The sequence below is a fragment of the Enhydra lutris genome, unplaced genomic scaffold (genome assembly GCF_002288905.1).
Source record: "Enhydra lutris kenyoni isolate GAN:26980312 unplaced genomic scaffold, ASM228890v2 scaffoldscaffold19, whole genome shotgun sequence".
Taxonomy (NCBI): domain Eukaryota; kingdom Metazoa; phylum Chordata; class Mammalia; order Carnivora; family Mustelidae; genus Enhydra; species Enhydra lutris.
In genome coordinates this window covers 29,910,545-29,926,773 of record NW_019154103.1, presented here as the reverse complement: position 1 = coordinate 29,926,773, position 16,229 = coordinate 29,910,545, and the positions used below count along the sequence as shown (strand labels likewise).

At 42.2% G+C, this 16,229-nt stretch overlaps 1 protein-coding gene across 2 annotated transcripts in view; it reads left to right on the top strand.

The window, feature by feature from the left end:
• The window catches only part of LOC111148415 (ephrin A5), a 279,445-nt gene extending 264,492 nt beyond the window's left edge, over nucleotides 1-14,953 (top strand). The window contains exons 3-5 of one of the 2 annotated variants that reach the window (XM_022504941.1): nucleotides 8,487-8,552; nucleotides 8,956-9,036; nucleotides 13,957-14,953. In XM_022504941.1, the coding sequence (XP_022360649.1) occupies nucleotides 8,487-8,552; nucleotides 8,956-9,036; nucleotides 13,957-14,078 (269 nt within the window). In that variant the 3' untranslated portion in view covers nucleotides 14,079-14,953. The remainder of the gene's footprint in view (nucleotides 1-8,486; nucleotides 8,553-8,955; nucleotides 9,037-13,956) is intronic. The other variant, XM_022504942.1, reaches the window with a different exon arrangement.
• The last annotated feature ends 1,276 nt before the right edge of the window (nucleotides 14,954-16,229 follow it).

The following is a 16,229-nucleotide window of genomic DNA, read 5'->3' as shown; positions in this document are numbered from 1 at the left end:
GTAGTAGCACGGTCACACTCTACACGTGGATTGAGAAGAGACCTCACAGAATCTTAGCATGATTTTCAAAAGGAACAGGTCATCCAGTGCCCCTTCTAATTCCCTGAACTCTCACCCCCGCCAACGTGCACATCCTCACACAAACCCCTTCACCCCCTATGTCCGCCACAAAGCTGTGGTCGAATCCAGTTTTTCTCATTTAGGCTACAAAGAAAAGGTCACCCTTGTCCCTCTGGCTTTCCTTACGATGAAGAACTTGACCACCGCCATCCATAACCCGGTCCCTCCCCTTCCTGTAAACTTGTGCTCAGAACTGGGGTCAGCTTGCTAAGGGAGACCGCCACATTGAGCGGAGGAAGGACAGAGCTTGTGCCGTCAGTGTGTAGACACGTGAACTGATCCTCTAGATCTGAAGGGATCTGTCATCTGAGTTTCCAGGTACAATATAACAATCCACTGTCAGACTTAATTTTTTTTCCACAGGGAAAGAGAGGCTCAGGTAGGTTTAGCAGCTGACTGAAAGGCACCACATATGTCAGAGTAGGTGAACCAGGGAGAAGATTTAGATCATCACTGGGCATGTACTCAAACCACTAAACCCCATCCCTTCCAAGGCCCCTCACCAAGGAAGATAAGGATGATAGTGGTTATGAAAGCTTCGAAGAAATAATTGCTTGTATCCAGGAGCCCCTGTGAATTATATTAACTTGATGATTTATTAGTAATTGACTGTCTTGCTACGTTAGTGCTATAGGATAACAGCACTGTTGCTGTTAATACTGTATGAATGAGTAACGGGATCTGTGGCCTTCACCTTTTACGAGTTAACAGACACCCCAATAACAGACCACAGAGGTGGCACAAGGAGCCTGTGGAGAAGGACTAGTATAAATAGCTCTTCTCTGGGATTCTAGGAATCCTACCTTTTGTCTGAGGTTTTCAGTTTTTTATTACCTTTATTATGTGGCTTCTAGCTGAAGAAGAGTTTTTGTAAGTGAATCATTCTACATATCTGCATCATACTTATTATACTGCATTACACTTATCTGTTACAACAGGCAAAATTCACCAAAATCACCACAAACAAGAGAGAAAGAACAATCTGACCTCAATGACCAGGGACAGTCATTTCAATAGTGTGGCCTCAGGCAAGTCCAGGTCTCAGAAAATAGTTCTAACACAGTTTATAACAGGAAGCTTACTTTTCCTAACTGTTCACTGATTTATTTTTTTAAATGTAAAATATCCAATAAGGAACTTAACAAAGCCCTAAACCCAAGGAAATACAGTTAACATTTAAAATACTATCTAAATATTATCTTGCTTTCTGTGCCTATGTGGACTGGATTGTTCCAGTCACATAATGGCAGGAGATAAATTTAGGTTGACATATTTTTTTCCTCAAAAAGACTTAGAAAATGTTCTTATACAGAGGATGTTTTTAAAAGCATTCTCTGAAACCCAGGTTATTTTTTGGTCATGCCTTAATAGATACCAAAGTATAAGGGACAAGCCATACCCTCTTGAATAAAGCAGTAGGAGCAAGTTTGTTGTCCCTGAGCTTTAAAAAGCAAGTAAGAATTTGCCCACACTTGAAATAAATGTGTACAAAAGCAGGATAATGTCCTATTTGTTTTCCTAGAAATCAGTGGAAAGAAACTTGTCCTCAGCCATTTATTTGAGGTTGCTCAGGAAAAATAATTGATCTACTGAGGCTTAGCTCCTGGAATTTAAATAATACTTAAGTTAGCATTGGCAGTGAGAATTTTGCCTGAGGGGTAGAGAGCCTGAAGAGGGAGAGCAATGGGTGTGATGGGTGGTACCTCCTATTTTTCTCTTTTGTCTGAGGCTGCACAGCTGGAACTAATTTTACTTCCCTCTCCCTGAACTTTAATTATTTGTCCCTGTTACAGTTCCCTGGTGTTGAAACCCAAGTTTTAGCTCATGGAGTACATGAGCTTATTATATGGTGGGAAACACCCCTTTTCCTCCCCCTTCCCCCTTTTTTTTAATAGCAAATCCCCAGAGCCCAATCAAGGAATCTAATATTTACATGATATCTTAAGTTTCCTCAAGGATCCTACCTTTACTGGGTAGCCTCTTTTCCGAATGTTACATCTGGGACTTTGACCTTAACCTGCCAGTGATTTAAGTCTTGAGACATGGCTGGCTGGGAAAGATGAAACGTGTGGGCATATATAGCCACTCCTGTGGTTGATCTTAGGACAGAAGTTTAAGAAACTTGGGGCCAAGGGGCAACTGCGTGGCTCAGTGCGTTAAGCCTCTGCCTTCGGCTCAGGTCATGATCTCAGGGTCCTGAGATCGAGTCCCACATCGGGTTTCCTGCTGAGCAGGGAGCCTGCTTCCCCTTCTCCCTCTGCTGCTCCCCCTGCTTGTGCTCTCTCTCCTTCTCTCACTGTCAAATCAATAAATTCTTAAATTAAAAAAAAAAAAAAGAAGAAGAAAGAAACCTGGGGCCAAGAGCAGGTTATTCAAACATGTGAGTTTTAAATCTCAAAAGGTAGGGTGGCGAAATATATTCCATCCTAACTCATGTTTTTGTTCTTAATATGAAAATTAGGTCTTGTGCTGCTGCTTAAGAAAGGGCAGATAGCCAGTTGCCAACTGTTTCTGGGATATTCTTTCCTAACAAGAGGCCTAACGTTTAAGACTTTTTTGTAGGTCTGGTAACCATTTTCCAAGCAGTCTATATGGCTTTGGTTAATCTCTATCCTATACCCACCACTTCTTCTGTTCCCCACCCTCCACCCACATATACAAAATGGATTTTGATTCATTATGTTCTAGAAGACATTTTCAGTAGTACTGTTTCTTTAAATGGGCTTTAGTTCTTGAGCATTTATTGTGAAAGGATTATTAATACTTAAATCTGCTGTCACCTGTCTAATTTGCATATATCTGTGTTGTGTGTTAAACTACATGAAAACCTACAGAGAAGAGACTAGGCTCTGCTAACAACTAATAGCCTATCTTTTCCTTTGACTTGCACAAATTGAGAAATATTGCCTGTGGCAAACATAATGGCAAACTGCATTTTTAATGCTCACACACACACTCATTTCTTTAAAAGGAAGAAGAAAGTGGATAACTATTCTTGAAAATAAAACTTCTCGGAGTACCCAGACTGGTGAGGGACACAGTAAAGGAGAAGGATTTTGGCTTTTGGAATGAAGATATAGGGATGAATAAGGTTAGGCGGAGATGTTGAAGTTGGTTGACTGGCGAGTACGGTATTGGGCTTAAAAATATGGAGGAAAAAATACAAGGGTATCACCCCACCTGCTAAACTTCTGGTTCTTCATGAAGAAGGGCGTTTGTTACTTTTGAGTTGCTTAAAACCTCAAAATATTCATACTTAATGTAACAGCTTGTGTATAAGATAATTGATACAAGCTTTTTGATATGGAGAGAAGCTTTAATTTATCATTAAAATCCTTTTCTTTCGCGTTTTAAAGCTCCCCTTAACATTCTCTGTCTCCTGTTAGAGGAAGGGCATTCTGTCTTACGATTTAAGTTTACATTTTCTATCAAAGCTCATTTAGGTTCACCCAGCAATTTGGAGTTAAAGTGAGACATCGTGATAATTGCACAGAGCAGCACAGGTTGGCCGCATTAGCCAAAACAAACTAAGTGGCATGGGAAGGAAAATGAAAAACCGTTTTCAAGTGCTGGAGTGAAAACAAATAGATACATCTTGTAGTATTTCTTCAACAGCAGTTTATAATTACTTCTCTTCAAGCCCTATTTTAAGTGAACTTAGAACAGTAGCTTGAAAAATAAACTGGCAAGCAATCCAGTTGTGTAGACATGGTGGCGGACCAAGGAAGGAGCTGCCCCGTGGGAACCAGGGCCTGGCAATCCTTCTGAGAGCATGCCCCAGTGCCTTAGTTCTTAGGTCTGCCTCATGTTGGCCATGGGAAGCCTTTGGTGGCACAGAGGTGTTTTTGTACAGCATTGTATTATTTAGCTGTTGGATTACAAATTACCCCCAAATGTGGGGCTAAGACATTTAGCGTTCACAGTTCCTGTGGGTCAGGGATCCAGGGTAGTTTAGCTGGGTCTTCTGGGTCTGGGTCTCCCACAAGGTGACAGTCTTTTAAAGGAAAAGCATTCAGTTTCTGGTTTACTCACCAGATGTTAGCCAATCCAGTCTCTTGCTCACGCTTGGCTGGAAGTCTCCCTCCATTCCTTGCCACGAGCCCCCAGCACTGAGAGTCTCACGCTTTTGCTCCATGAGCAAAAGAGATGGCAAGAGAGCGAGTGCTAGCAAGAAAGCAGTCCCGGGGCGCCTGGGTGGCTCAGTGGGTTAAAGCCTCTGCCTACGGCCCAGGTCATGGTCACAGGGTCCTAGGATAGAGCCCCACATTGGGCTCTCTGCTCAGCAGGGAGCCTGCTTCCCTTCCTCTCTCTCTGCCTGCCTCTCTGCCTACTTGTGATCTCTGTCAAATAAGATCTTTTTAAAAGAAAGAAGTCCCAGTCTTTTGCAGCCTAATCACAGAAATGACATTCTGTCACATTGGCCATATGCTACTCATTAGAAGGAAAAAACTAGGTCCAGCCCACACTCAAGTGAGGGTAATGGGAGGCAGGTCAGAAGCTACCTATCAAAAGCATGGTGCCTTTATTTGCTTGCCACATCCTACTGATAACCCAGTGAACTGTGATGTGAATATTGTGGATATTCACAACCCTAAATATAGGTGATGGAAGTACTGATTTGGGGGGTATGGAATGTGGTCCCCTTTATGTATCAGACTGGCTGATAAGTGCTGAGCTGAGCTTACCTGGGCCCCAGGAGACCAAGGAAAGAGGTTTTCAGGAATGGCTGGAGTCGGGGCGCCTGTCTGAGGTCATGGAACAGAGTGAGGATAAGAAGTCCCCATGGCCTTATTACATGATACTCTAAATACAGAGACCAGAGAGCCCTCAGCTTGTATTTTATTATGTGTTGTAAGGTTTTGATTGGTACTTTGTGGATCATTAAGGGGAAGGGACCCTGTGGTTTGATTTATGAAGTTGCTATTAAGATCATGGAATGGGAGGTTGTACTTGTGTTAATGGTCCCGTGCCCCTGCTCCCAGCTTCCGGACTCCTAATGTACATTTTCAGCAGTAAACTGAATAAAGGGAAATGGATTTGGATTATGAGACAAATGGCTAAGACAGGAGTTGCATTTCACATTTTAATTTGACAATTTCTCTTATAAAATCCATGCATATTTATGGGAAGAGTTCAAGTCTAGGTTTTCTTCACCTGTTGCAGGTTAACACGTCATTTTGGTTGCTCACGCTCCAGTGTGGGAACTGAGAGAGGAAATGTTCTTTTGTCCCAGTTGCTTCTGCAGGCTCTGTAAAGCCTCGATAAAATTCCCTCTGATAGACATGTCTGGGACATCCTCCCCCTCCCGGACCCAGCCAAGTCCATGTCCAAAGCCCTGTTGGGAGTTCATGCAGACCTCAGTTATCACCACGATCCCTCGTGTGCGTCTGACTATGCATCTGACACACTTGTGCATTCCTGGTGCCTATCCGGGAAGCTGGCACATAGTAGGAATTTTAAAGCTTTTGAATGGATGGATGAAGCGGTTAGTAATTAATTTTCTAAGGAAAATAGCATAAGAAGTTATAAAACTTGTTTTAACTAAGATATGTTGGTCATATAAACTGGTGTGGCTCTAGAACTATAGGGATCAATATTATCTACACTCCGGAGACAAGCCAGGCACATTTTTAGTTTCTACTCCCTCGTGTCCATCAGTGGCTCATTCTTTCTTTCTTTCTTTTTTTTTTTTTTGCTAATTGATTCTGAGAGGATTTTCTTTGTAACTTCACTTGTGTGATGGTTATATTTTTCAATTCCTCTGTCATTTGATGTTCTTAATGCTCAGTCCACTGCTTTTTTGTTTACTTGTGACTGGTAAAGCCCTTTTAAGATTACTTTATATCTACAAATATTACTAATTAGTAATCCTCAGCATTCTGTTCATAGTATAAAGGCATCCCACATCTGTCATGCAGGAGGTCTGGTGTTAAGAAACCTGGAACATACATGGAACAAAGCCAGACTCTTACTTTTTAAAATCTTGCATGAAAAGTTGTTGTGCTTTTTGGTTTGACTTCTGTTTCTCAGGGTAGTAAATGAGGAACCCAAGTTATACTGACCTGGCCTAGCCTACCCACTCAAGTTAGCTGTAAGGTTAAGAATTGATTTCACAAGCTTAGCCCAGAGGTTGTGGAGTTAACTGATTTAATGTCATCTGCACTGTGTACTCACAGTGAATGTTTTCATTTTTTGTTCATCAGTTTTTTTAAGATTTAGAGTATAAAAGTCACACAGTATAAAGTGTCACGTTATTGTTAAAGCTTTTCTGGTGATAGGCGAGGAGAAGTCATGGAGAAGTTAGATAGGGAAGATAGTTTATTTAAGTAAAATATGTATTCATACATGTATTTTATTATCTTAATTTACAGAAGTACGTAAGCAGCCTGTAGCTGAGGCTAACTGTCCATCTCTTAGAGCTGGTGAGAGAACTCTTCGCAGTTTTTCCTAAAGAGAACTTATCATTTGTTGCTATTTTTATTCCAGTGCGCCCTACAATGATTTTTGTGTCCTGGATTTACAGGATTTCTGCTGCATATAAATCTGAAAGACCCGGGCAAACTCCCAAGTATTTCCCCCACTAAAACAATTAAATTCTTGATGCTGCCGTGAGCCTCCTGTAATCGTGCAGTATCTTTGGTACAATCCATTCTTGCATGTGGCGAATCAAGTTCATGCACGAGGCTCAAGCTCCTAGGGAGCTCAGCTCAGCTCAGCAATCCACAGAATGGCAATGTAAATATCCATGTGTCACTTTTTCACACCACCTCTTGTGAAGAATGAGACAAACTATCTCAAGAGTCATGGTTTTCCTAATGAATTGGAGTCACCTATGTGTACTGTGTTTGTGACATGCACATTTGCAGTCGGGGTCCACAGGAAGGACACCATTTCCTGGATCGAACCACAGAGTGCAAATACAGTGCCCTAAATAACACACTAGTTACTGTAAATGTCAGTAGAGGGAGTTTTCCCGACTTTGATTTAATGAAAGCCTACAGCAAAGCCAGCTGTTAGCACTTCTTAACTGCTTTTCAGAGGGGAGAAGGGGAAGGGAGGGACAAAAACCTCTTTTCTGTATACTTTAGTCTTAGAATTAAGGGGTTGCAACAGGTGTTGCAAGTGAGACTTGGGGTCTTTTACAGCTTGATATCTTTTAGGTTGTGAACGTATAAGTTTCCCAGCACAGGGATCTTGGAGTTTCCGGAGGAGATTCATGTAAAATTAGTTTGAAGTTTGCATCTTGAATCCCCTCACCTAAGATATAAGCATTTTCCTCGTCTGGTCTCCCATGAGGACTAATAAAAGATAAAAATAAAGGAGAGAGAAAGCGTACCAAACAGGGGTCCTGTCTTGGTCACTGAGGGACTCACCAAGCTCCCTGTAAGCCATGCGAGTTTTCATTGTTATCAGCTGCATTTTCTGAAGAAACCACTTGAAGCAAACACACAGGGACGAAAGTATGCAGCACTCCTTTATCATTTTTGTCATTTCTAGAATGTGTTAGGAAACGTACCGCCCTTCGAAATCCCTTTGACGTTATGCTGTGTGTACTGAGGGGAGATAATCCTTCCAGCACCGAGAAAGTTTACAGTCTTATTATCTTGAAGAGAAGGAAAGTTTCTTCCTCAAATGAATTATAACTTGAAACATGTTGTCATGTTTTGGTAAGCCCACTTTATTACTTCCATCCTTCTCTGTGGCAAATTTTTAAAAATAAATGTACCATTGCACCGTAGTGCTTTCTCAATAGCATATTGTACTTATAATAGCATGATGGAAGTTGCTGGGCTCGGTGTAGTCATATAGAACGCAGAGCCAAGTTCTGAGTAAAACCTCTAATTGAATTACCTGCAAAGCACTGACAGACAGGCTTTCAGGACAGACAAAGCTTTGCTTTCCCCAGCAAAAATAGGTCATGTTTAAGTTGGCCTTGTAACTATTTGTTACTGGTTTTTGCCGGCACTTTTCACCTTGGGCCCCTTTTCCTGCAGGAGACGGGGAGTAGCGAGCTCTCTGACAGCCGGAGGGCTCGAGCATTATCTTCTTATTTTCAAGAAAATTGATAGCAGATCAAGTTGAATGGAAGAGCCTTTGAAATAAAAATCCCAAGCATTTTTCTGTAGATTATACCAACATTCTTGCATGAGTTTGTACTGTATTGAAAAGAAAAGCCGGGGATAGGAAAGTAGCCCGTTCTAGCAGTATCTATCAATCTGAAGGGTGCTTTTGTTTTAACCTCTAATTTTTCCCAGAGTATGCTGCTGTTGTTCAGCAAAGAATGTCTTGTAGAACATTTGCATTTGAAAATGAAGAATAATCTGCTGTTGCTCTCTCCTTTCTCTCTCTTTTTGTCTCCTCCACAGCCTCTGCAATCCCAGATAACGGCAGAAGGTCCTGTCTAAAGCTCAAAGTCTTTGTGAGACCAACAAGTAAGTTGACTAGAATGAGCTTCAGAGGGTGGCTTCACTGCGCATGCTTGATCGTGTGGTTTGGTTCACCGCGGTACAACTTTTTTTTACTGTTAAATCCTGTGTGGTACCTGTTTTGTATATCAGCATCCATGTTTTCGTTTTCATCATATTTTTTCTCATCATTCTTCATGATGCTTTTATTTTGAAGTACACAGCAGTTGCTAACTTGTTGTTTCTTAGACTGTTGTACGTGCACCGCAAATGGGAACAATATTGGCATTTGGACACATGCCATTGATTGTAAAACAATCTCTGCATAAATTAAAGGAGACAATAGAGAGAAAGAAAAAAAAAGAAAGAAATGGGAGTTTAAGGGTGTCTTCACTAACATATTTGGCTGTTATCTCTATTTTTGTTATAGATAGCTGTATGAAAACTATAGGTGTTCATGATCGTGTTTTCGATGTTAACGACAAAGTAGAAAATTCATTAGAACCAGCAGGTTAGTATGCTTAGAGACTCTCTTTTAACAAATGCATCTCTCTCTGGTGCTTCCGTACTTTTTTCCTTTCTTCTTCTCCGCATGTTTGCATGTTACAGTTGCTCTGCTTTTGCTCATTGCTAGCGACGCTAATCTTACTTATATTCTCCCTCATTCCTCCAGTATCTTTGTCTAATGCATGTTAGATAAAATATGGTCTTTCTTTTTTGGACATGGGTTTGATATAATGCAGTATCCTAATATAGAAGCCCCATCAGAATGCTAAATCTCGCTACTTTTTACCATATCCTCCGAGCATGCTGGTGGATCACTGAATATTAACGGATCTGTTTTCATAGAAGACAGAAAAAAAAAATTCTACTGTATATGCTTAAAAACATTTTTTATATTATGTCCAAATCTGTGGCTAAAAGTAAGACTATTGCCCCAAACGGCAGCTAATTCAACATATTTAATTTTCTCTGGCAGTTTACATGCATCACTGATCTAAAGACCTTTATTACAGTTCAGATATTACTTGTGCTATTGATATCAATAGCAGTTGGTCTGGAGAAGTACAGTCATGTCGCCTGACACCACAGATTCACACACTTGTTACTCCCACAAATGGAGCAGTAGTCTGTGATCCTTGACTGCTGAGGCAAAAAAAAAAGTATTGAGGAGAAAATTTTTTTTCCTACTGCTACGTCCCACACACCCAGAATTTCCTGTCATTGAAGAAACATAAAACCCACACAAGCACTCGTCGAAACATTTACACTGTAGTGTACTGTGGGGGAAGTGGTCCGGTATACTATCCATTTGGATATAAATTCAACAAGACTGATTTTGAGGAATAGGAGTTCTCTATCCACTGTGCACTGAGGACTGTGTACCTCTTGACTGTGTACCCTGTATACCTACTTGCTCTGGTTTCCTCTCTTGCCCTACCTGCTTGAGATCTTACTGGTTTCCTTATCCAATTCCCGCTACCATCTCAAAGCTTAATGGAATTAAAATGATTTCTTCTTCACAGAAAGATGTGACCCCCCTCCCCCAACCTTATGCGAACAGAGACTTTTTAAAAATCTATTTGTAGCAGCACTTCTTTTTTATGGCCCTAAAAATTAAAGGGTTGTGAAGTCCACTTTATCTTTTGAGTATTGTTACTAGGACACAGTCAGTGAGCCTTAGGGAAACTTAACCGGAGTAAATGCAGTGCCTCAGGACATACAATAGCTTTCGCACTGTAACTGACAGGAAGAGTTAGAAAAACAAGAATGCTTGGGAAAAAAACCTAAGGCAGGCATCTTACCCCAGCACAAATGGTAAGTGTGTACGATAAAGCTCTGAGAGGCCCTCTTGGCTCCCTAGGGATCAGTTAGCTGCTTTAGAAAGTTGCAAGGAATGAGTGCTGACCTGGAGATACTTTAATGGAGTCCTGAAAATCTGGAAGCATTCCTAGGGCTCTTCAAGGTACCAGACTCCTCCCAAACTTGAGGACTTGCCCCATCATGCTAGGATCTTTGAGTTAGATAGGCTCTCTTCTAAGGACCACAGAGTCTACACTCTCCCCTTGATAACTGAGACTTGCCCAGGCCTCTTCAGTAGTAGAGACTGATCCGGGTTTAATATTCAAATTTCTCAACCCCCATTCCAACGTGAATAGAAAAGGAGGATGCTCTTACCAATAGTAGACACGCAGATCTTCATAAAGTGAACCTTACTCTATTGGAAAGGTTAATAAGTCATGTTGCAGAATGCCAGACAGAGTTAGGCACGTTGTAAATGTAAGTTATCCTGAATTACCATTTTTTAATGCAAGTTGTGGTAGAATGTAGGCATATCTTTCCAATAATCTTTTCTCCAGGTACATTCCATTGCCTATCAAGAAAACAAGAGGCTGTTTAGAAACAACAGAATGCATGTTTTTCTTGGTCATCAAGAGATACACTTAGGACTATTCTGACATTAGGAAAATTACCTTTGAATTCAACTAACGATAAAATGCAAGATACTAAGATACATTCATAAATGCGAGCATAGGTCACGGTCTTTGGGGGAAATGGGCTCTTTTTCCCTGAGCATTTAAAAATCCTTGATGGCTCCCAAATTGAGGCACACAGAACTGAAGGAAGTTTGCGGCAGTCCGACAGAATGTGGTGTGTGCGCGCTGGGGAGTGGAAATGCCGGTGCACAGGCTCCTCCCGTCAGTCAAGAGTGTACTTAAGGGCTTTCTTGTGAGCATCTTCACTTAAAAAGTAAGACAGGGTTGAGCTAGGAATGCAATAATAAGTTTGAGTACTTTGTCTTATTCCTCACAAAATCCAGACCGACATGCGGCTTTACACCACTGTGGTGGACGGTGGAGTACAGAGCTAGACTTTACGAATCCGGAAAGCCTGAAAGGATTCCACTGCATGTTCTCGGCAATGTGTACTAACTCACCTGTCTTTGGAATGTATTTGTCTTTTTTGTTTGCTTGCACACTCTGCCTGCCAGTTTCCTATCATCAGGGATACAGGATGATCTTAGGGCGGACATATGCCACATAACATGTTCCAAAATATCGCTAGTGTTCTCTCAGTTAACCATAGAAACCCTCAGACTGTGGAATCCTGGAGGCGGGAGGCAAGACTCGATTTGGTTTCTGAGGAGGAACATCTTCTTCCTTCAAGCCACATTTACCATCGGGAGTCTTAGGAAGTCTCTGATGGTTCGATGTCATTTCCACTGGAACAGAATTTGCTTATGAATTCTTCCTTAGAATTCTGAAATTGCTCAGATTTACCCAATGACAGCCAGTTTCTCATTTTGCTTCTCAGGGGCTGTAGAATCTTCCAACATTGAGGCCCTATTAGAATCAAAGGATGCTTGGTAGAATCCTGAGCCAGGACCACCATGTTACAGAGAGCAGAGAAGAACTGTGTGGTCCTAGTGGGACAGATTTCCCCCTTTGAGGGTAAAATGATATTTACAGGTTGGTTGCTTAGAAAAGAGTTACTCCCCAAAATCATCCATGATTAGAAGCCTGAGAAGGACATGTAACCTCATGCTTCACTTGTATGAAAAACAAAAGCTTTCCTCCTCTCAGTGTCCCGCAAGGTCACTGACTCTGTCTGGTGCTGCCAGGAGCACTGGCTGGCCCTTGCTGAGCATCCTGGAAGGACAGAGAGGGCAGCTCTCCCTCCAGTTCACCTGAGTACCTATTCATGACTAGAGTACCTTTTATCAGTACACATCTAGACTTTACAAGGAAGAGGATTGGGTAATTTGGTAGTAAAAATAAGACGGAGAAGAACCCAAGAGCTGGTGTAATTTCAGGTGTATAAATATAAATGGTATTTCAAAATGATATCTGTAAGCCTCAGGGTTTATGGTTTTTACAAATTAAACCCAAAGTGCTCTAATATCCTGATTGACAACGTATCGATGCTCTTAAGGTGATTAGGATTTTAATTTCAGGGCTATTCAGGGCATTTATGTCTAATTCCTGTTAACTACAGGTGTAATACATTTGCCAGGCTGAAGAACAGAGGGAAGCGTCCACAAGTAGTTGGCACCATGGCGGGGGGGAGGGGGTCTTTATAGTTTCTCCTCTGCATCGGTTTAACTTTGCATTGCTTCCTAACCTTCTCTAGTTTTTTTAAGACAACCGCCACTCCACGCAGGTTAGCTCAGGTCCAGGGGAGGAGAGCAAATCTGACACAGGAAGGCAGCAGCTCCTACGTGAGGACGGGCTCAAATGATAAGAGCCCTCCAGGGCAGAAGCCTTAACATGGAGCAGTAGATCGCTCAGCTCATGTTGGGAACGGAGGTCAAGAACAGAAACAGCCTACCTGCGCATATCGGAAGCAGGGGCCCCTGTGCCTGAAAAGTGGTCAGTTTCAGACAAAGAATAGGGAGTGTGACAATACGTAGTGAAAAAGAAAGCATCCTTATTGTGACGTTTGGTGTGAAGATATAAATGAGTTTGAACCCAACGGTCCGTGAAGGGGTTCTCAGTGGGTCATGCAGGGAGACTTAGGGATTATCCTTTGAGGTCTACAAAACTGAGGAACATCACGAGTCTCACTTGTCTCCACTCTCTGATGGACCGTTTAGTGAATGCAAGATGACAGTCTCTGAGCTTTTACAGGAAGGTCCCCTGATCTACCACCAAACCCCACTCCTGGGCCCCAAGAATACGTAGTTCAGAGAACACGTAGTCGGAAAGGACAAGTTAAGCCAGGAGGAAGGAAGAAGACAGGCAACACTCAAGCAAAGCCTGGCGGGTAGGCAAGCTTCTCGTCTATCTTGGGGTACTAATTGCCGCAGAGTTCCTGTTTCAAAGTTAAGCCTCTTAATCATGCAGATCAGGAGGTCTAGTGGGCATTACATATAGTTAATTGAAAATGCAGTTCTGGCAAATAAATAAATAATAAGTAATGCAGTTTTGGCGTTTCATTTTTCTTCCTTGAAAATTCTTGGAGGTGACCAACCACATAGCATTCAATACTAATCCTATGAAATAGGAGAAAAGAGGAACCACTGATCAACCACTAACCTGCCAATGTAACTAAACACCCCCCCCACCCCACGTCCCTTGCTTCTCCGTGGCATCCTGGGTTGACAGGAGATATTCAGCTATCTCAGCTGCGTGCAAGGTGTGTCTGCTAGCAAACCAAAGTAGTTCACATACCAAAGGCTACGGTATGTGTACAGTTTTTCCTCTCCGTTTTTAAAGAACGTAATAATATTGCCGAAAAAGTCCAATTTTCTCTGCTTCTCCTTTGTTTGCTGTAAATAATGAGTGATTATGCAGACATGAAAGTCAATGGTGGCACAAGGTTCATTACCCTACTTTGCAGAGGGTGGCGAGGGCTGTTAACAGCAGGCTGCTGCAAGAGGGTTATGAAGGGTGTGAAATCTCATTGGAATGTGTGCTTTCTATTTGAACAGATGACACCGTACATGAATCAGCCGAGCCATCCCGCGGTGAGAACGCAGCACAAACACCAAGGATACCCAGCCGCCTTTTGGCAATCCTACTGTTCCTCCTGGCGATGCTCTTGACGTTATAGCACAGTCTCCTCCCGTCACCTGTCACAGAAAAGCATTAGGGTCTTGGAACACCAGAGATCCACCTAACTGCTCATCCTAAGAAGGGACTTGTTATTGGTTTTTTGGCAGATGTCAGATTTTTGTTTTCTTTCTTTCAGCCTGAATTCTAAGCAACAACTCCGGGCCAGGAGGGGCTAAAGTAGTTGCTGCTCCCCTGCCCTGCCCCCAACCCCCAGCCTTTGCCCTTGACTTCTCTCATCCCTTCCAAATTAAATGGACTCCAGATGAAAATGCCAAATTGTCATAGTGACACCAGTGGTCGTCAGCGCCTGTGCATTCTCCTCTAAGAGCCCACCTCCGTTAGCGTACTGTGACGGCAGTATACGGACAAGGAAGAATAGCGGCAGATGCGGCTAGTGATGGCAATGCCCAGGAGGGTTTTACTCTCCCATCCAATATTTATGCCTTCTCGTTCAGGACTGTAAGATGATCGTGCAGGGCATCGTGTCGCCATGTCAAGTCCAGAGGGGAGGTATTAAGAACAGATCTAATATTATACCCTTTCCTCTAGGAGTATATAAATGAACAGGCTTCTAAAAGGTTGAGACACTGGTTTTTTGGTTTTGTTTTTGTTTTTTGGGGTTATTTTTTACAATGACTGTCTTAAAGCACTCTTGACAGCAAAACTTGTGCTCCACGAAAGAAGCCTTTTTTTGTCCCCCTAGAAAACAGGTCGGGTGCGGGAATGCTAGCTAGCACAGAGCAAGGGTGAAAAGAGAGTTAACTAGGTTTGGTGGGGGTGTGTACGTGTGAGTGCCTCTAATTTTTTTGGTGACTGGGCAATGCACACCAGGTTTTTTTTTTCCCTTGGAATACAGATCACCATGGTGCTACAGTTTTGTTTTTTTTTTTTTTTAAAGAAACTCAAAGAGGCATTTTTATGAATAAAGTGACCTTCCCCAAGGCTGACAAGCCAGGGTTGATGAGTGTATAATGGAATAGCTTTGGATACTCCTCTGGGGGACAATATGTACCAAGGAAAGGAGGTCAGCGGCCAGAGGAGATGTGATTTGGCTTTGCTGGAGCGCCAATGTGCTGTGGCCTTTCCCCGACTCCCACCCTAGTACCCATGTTTTGCTCCACACTCCACAACTACAGGGGCTCGACGCACACCCCTGTCACCAGGAGAGTCAGTCAGCACTACTTGGGAGGGCTAAAGGGAAATTTGGAATAAAAATTCCAAAGTTTGGAATAAAAAATTCAAGTGTTGATTTTATATTCTTTCCCTTTCTGACACAGCCTGAAGCATAGGGGGAACATGTGTTTATCTGTGGGAGATAAACAAGATGGAGTCCCAAAGACTTTAACAAAATATTTTTTTAAAAATCCACTAGAATAGAAAATACATTATTTAGATATACTTTATGCTGAGAGTGAGTATATATGCTTGTCCTATTTAAACTTGTGAGAAAAAAAAGTGGTATCCCTTGATACATTTAGAAATATAGGGGGCTATCTTGTTTCATTGTGGGGGGTGGGGCAGAAGGAGAAAACGCAAGATGACCCTGTTTGAGGAGTCTTAGCATGGCCAACAAGGGCCATTTCCAGTTGATTACAGGAAATACAAGCCTTGGGGGTTACTACTGGTGAGGCTGTCACAAACTTTGAACTCCAAAAGCCTAGACAGGGAAAAGTCAGACCAACGGAAAAGAAATCTAGCCTTTACTAGTGCACGACATGTCAACAGGAGCCATGCCTTTCAGAACAGAACGAAGAATAAGTCCAATGATTATGTGATATAGGAAAAAATTGGAAGCATTCCGGCAAAATAAGTTTTTTTAAAAATAGACATATTTGAAAAAAAAATAGACATATTTGTTTTTTTTTGTTTTTGTTTTTTAATGTCTGTGTGAAAAAAGAGAGGGGTCGTATTCTGGCCAGACTTCATGAGTGGGAATTTGCTACGAATTGTGATTAGTTCTGAATTAGAAAAATGTGTGAATGAAAGGCAGCTGTAAAGGGACTTGCACCCTGGAGAGTTGTACACATGTTGAAATGTAATCTGGGCTTACCTGATCCATTTGGAATGGATGTTACTGCTGGGTCTCTTCACACTTGGAACCATGGGAGTGGGGTTGCCAGCCTCACAGACACAATCAGTGCTGCTCCCC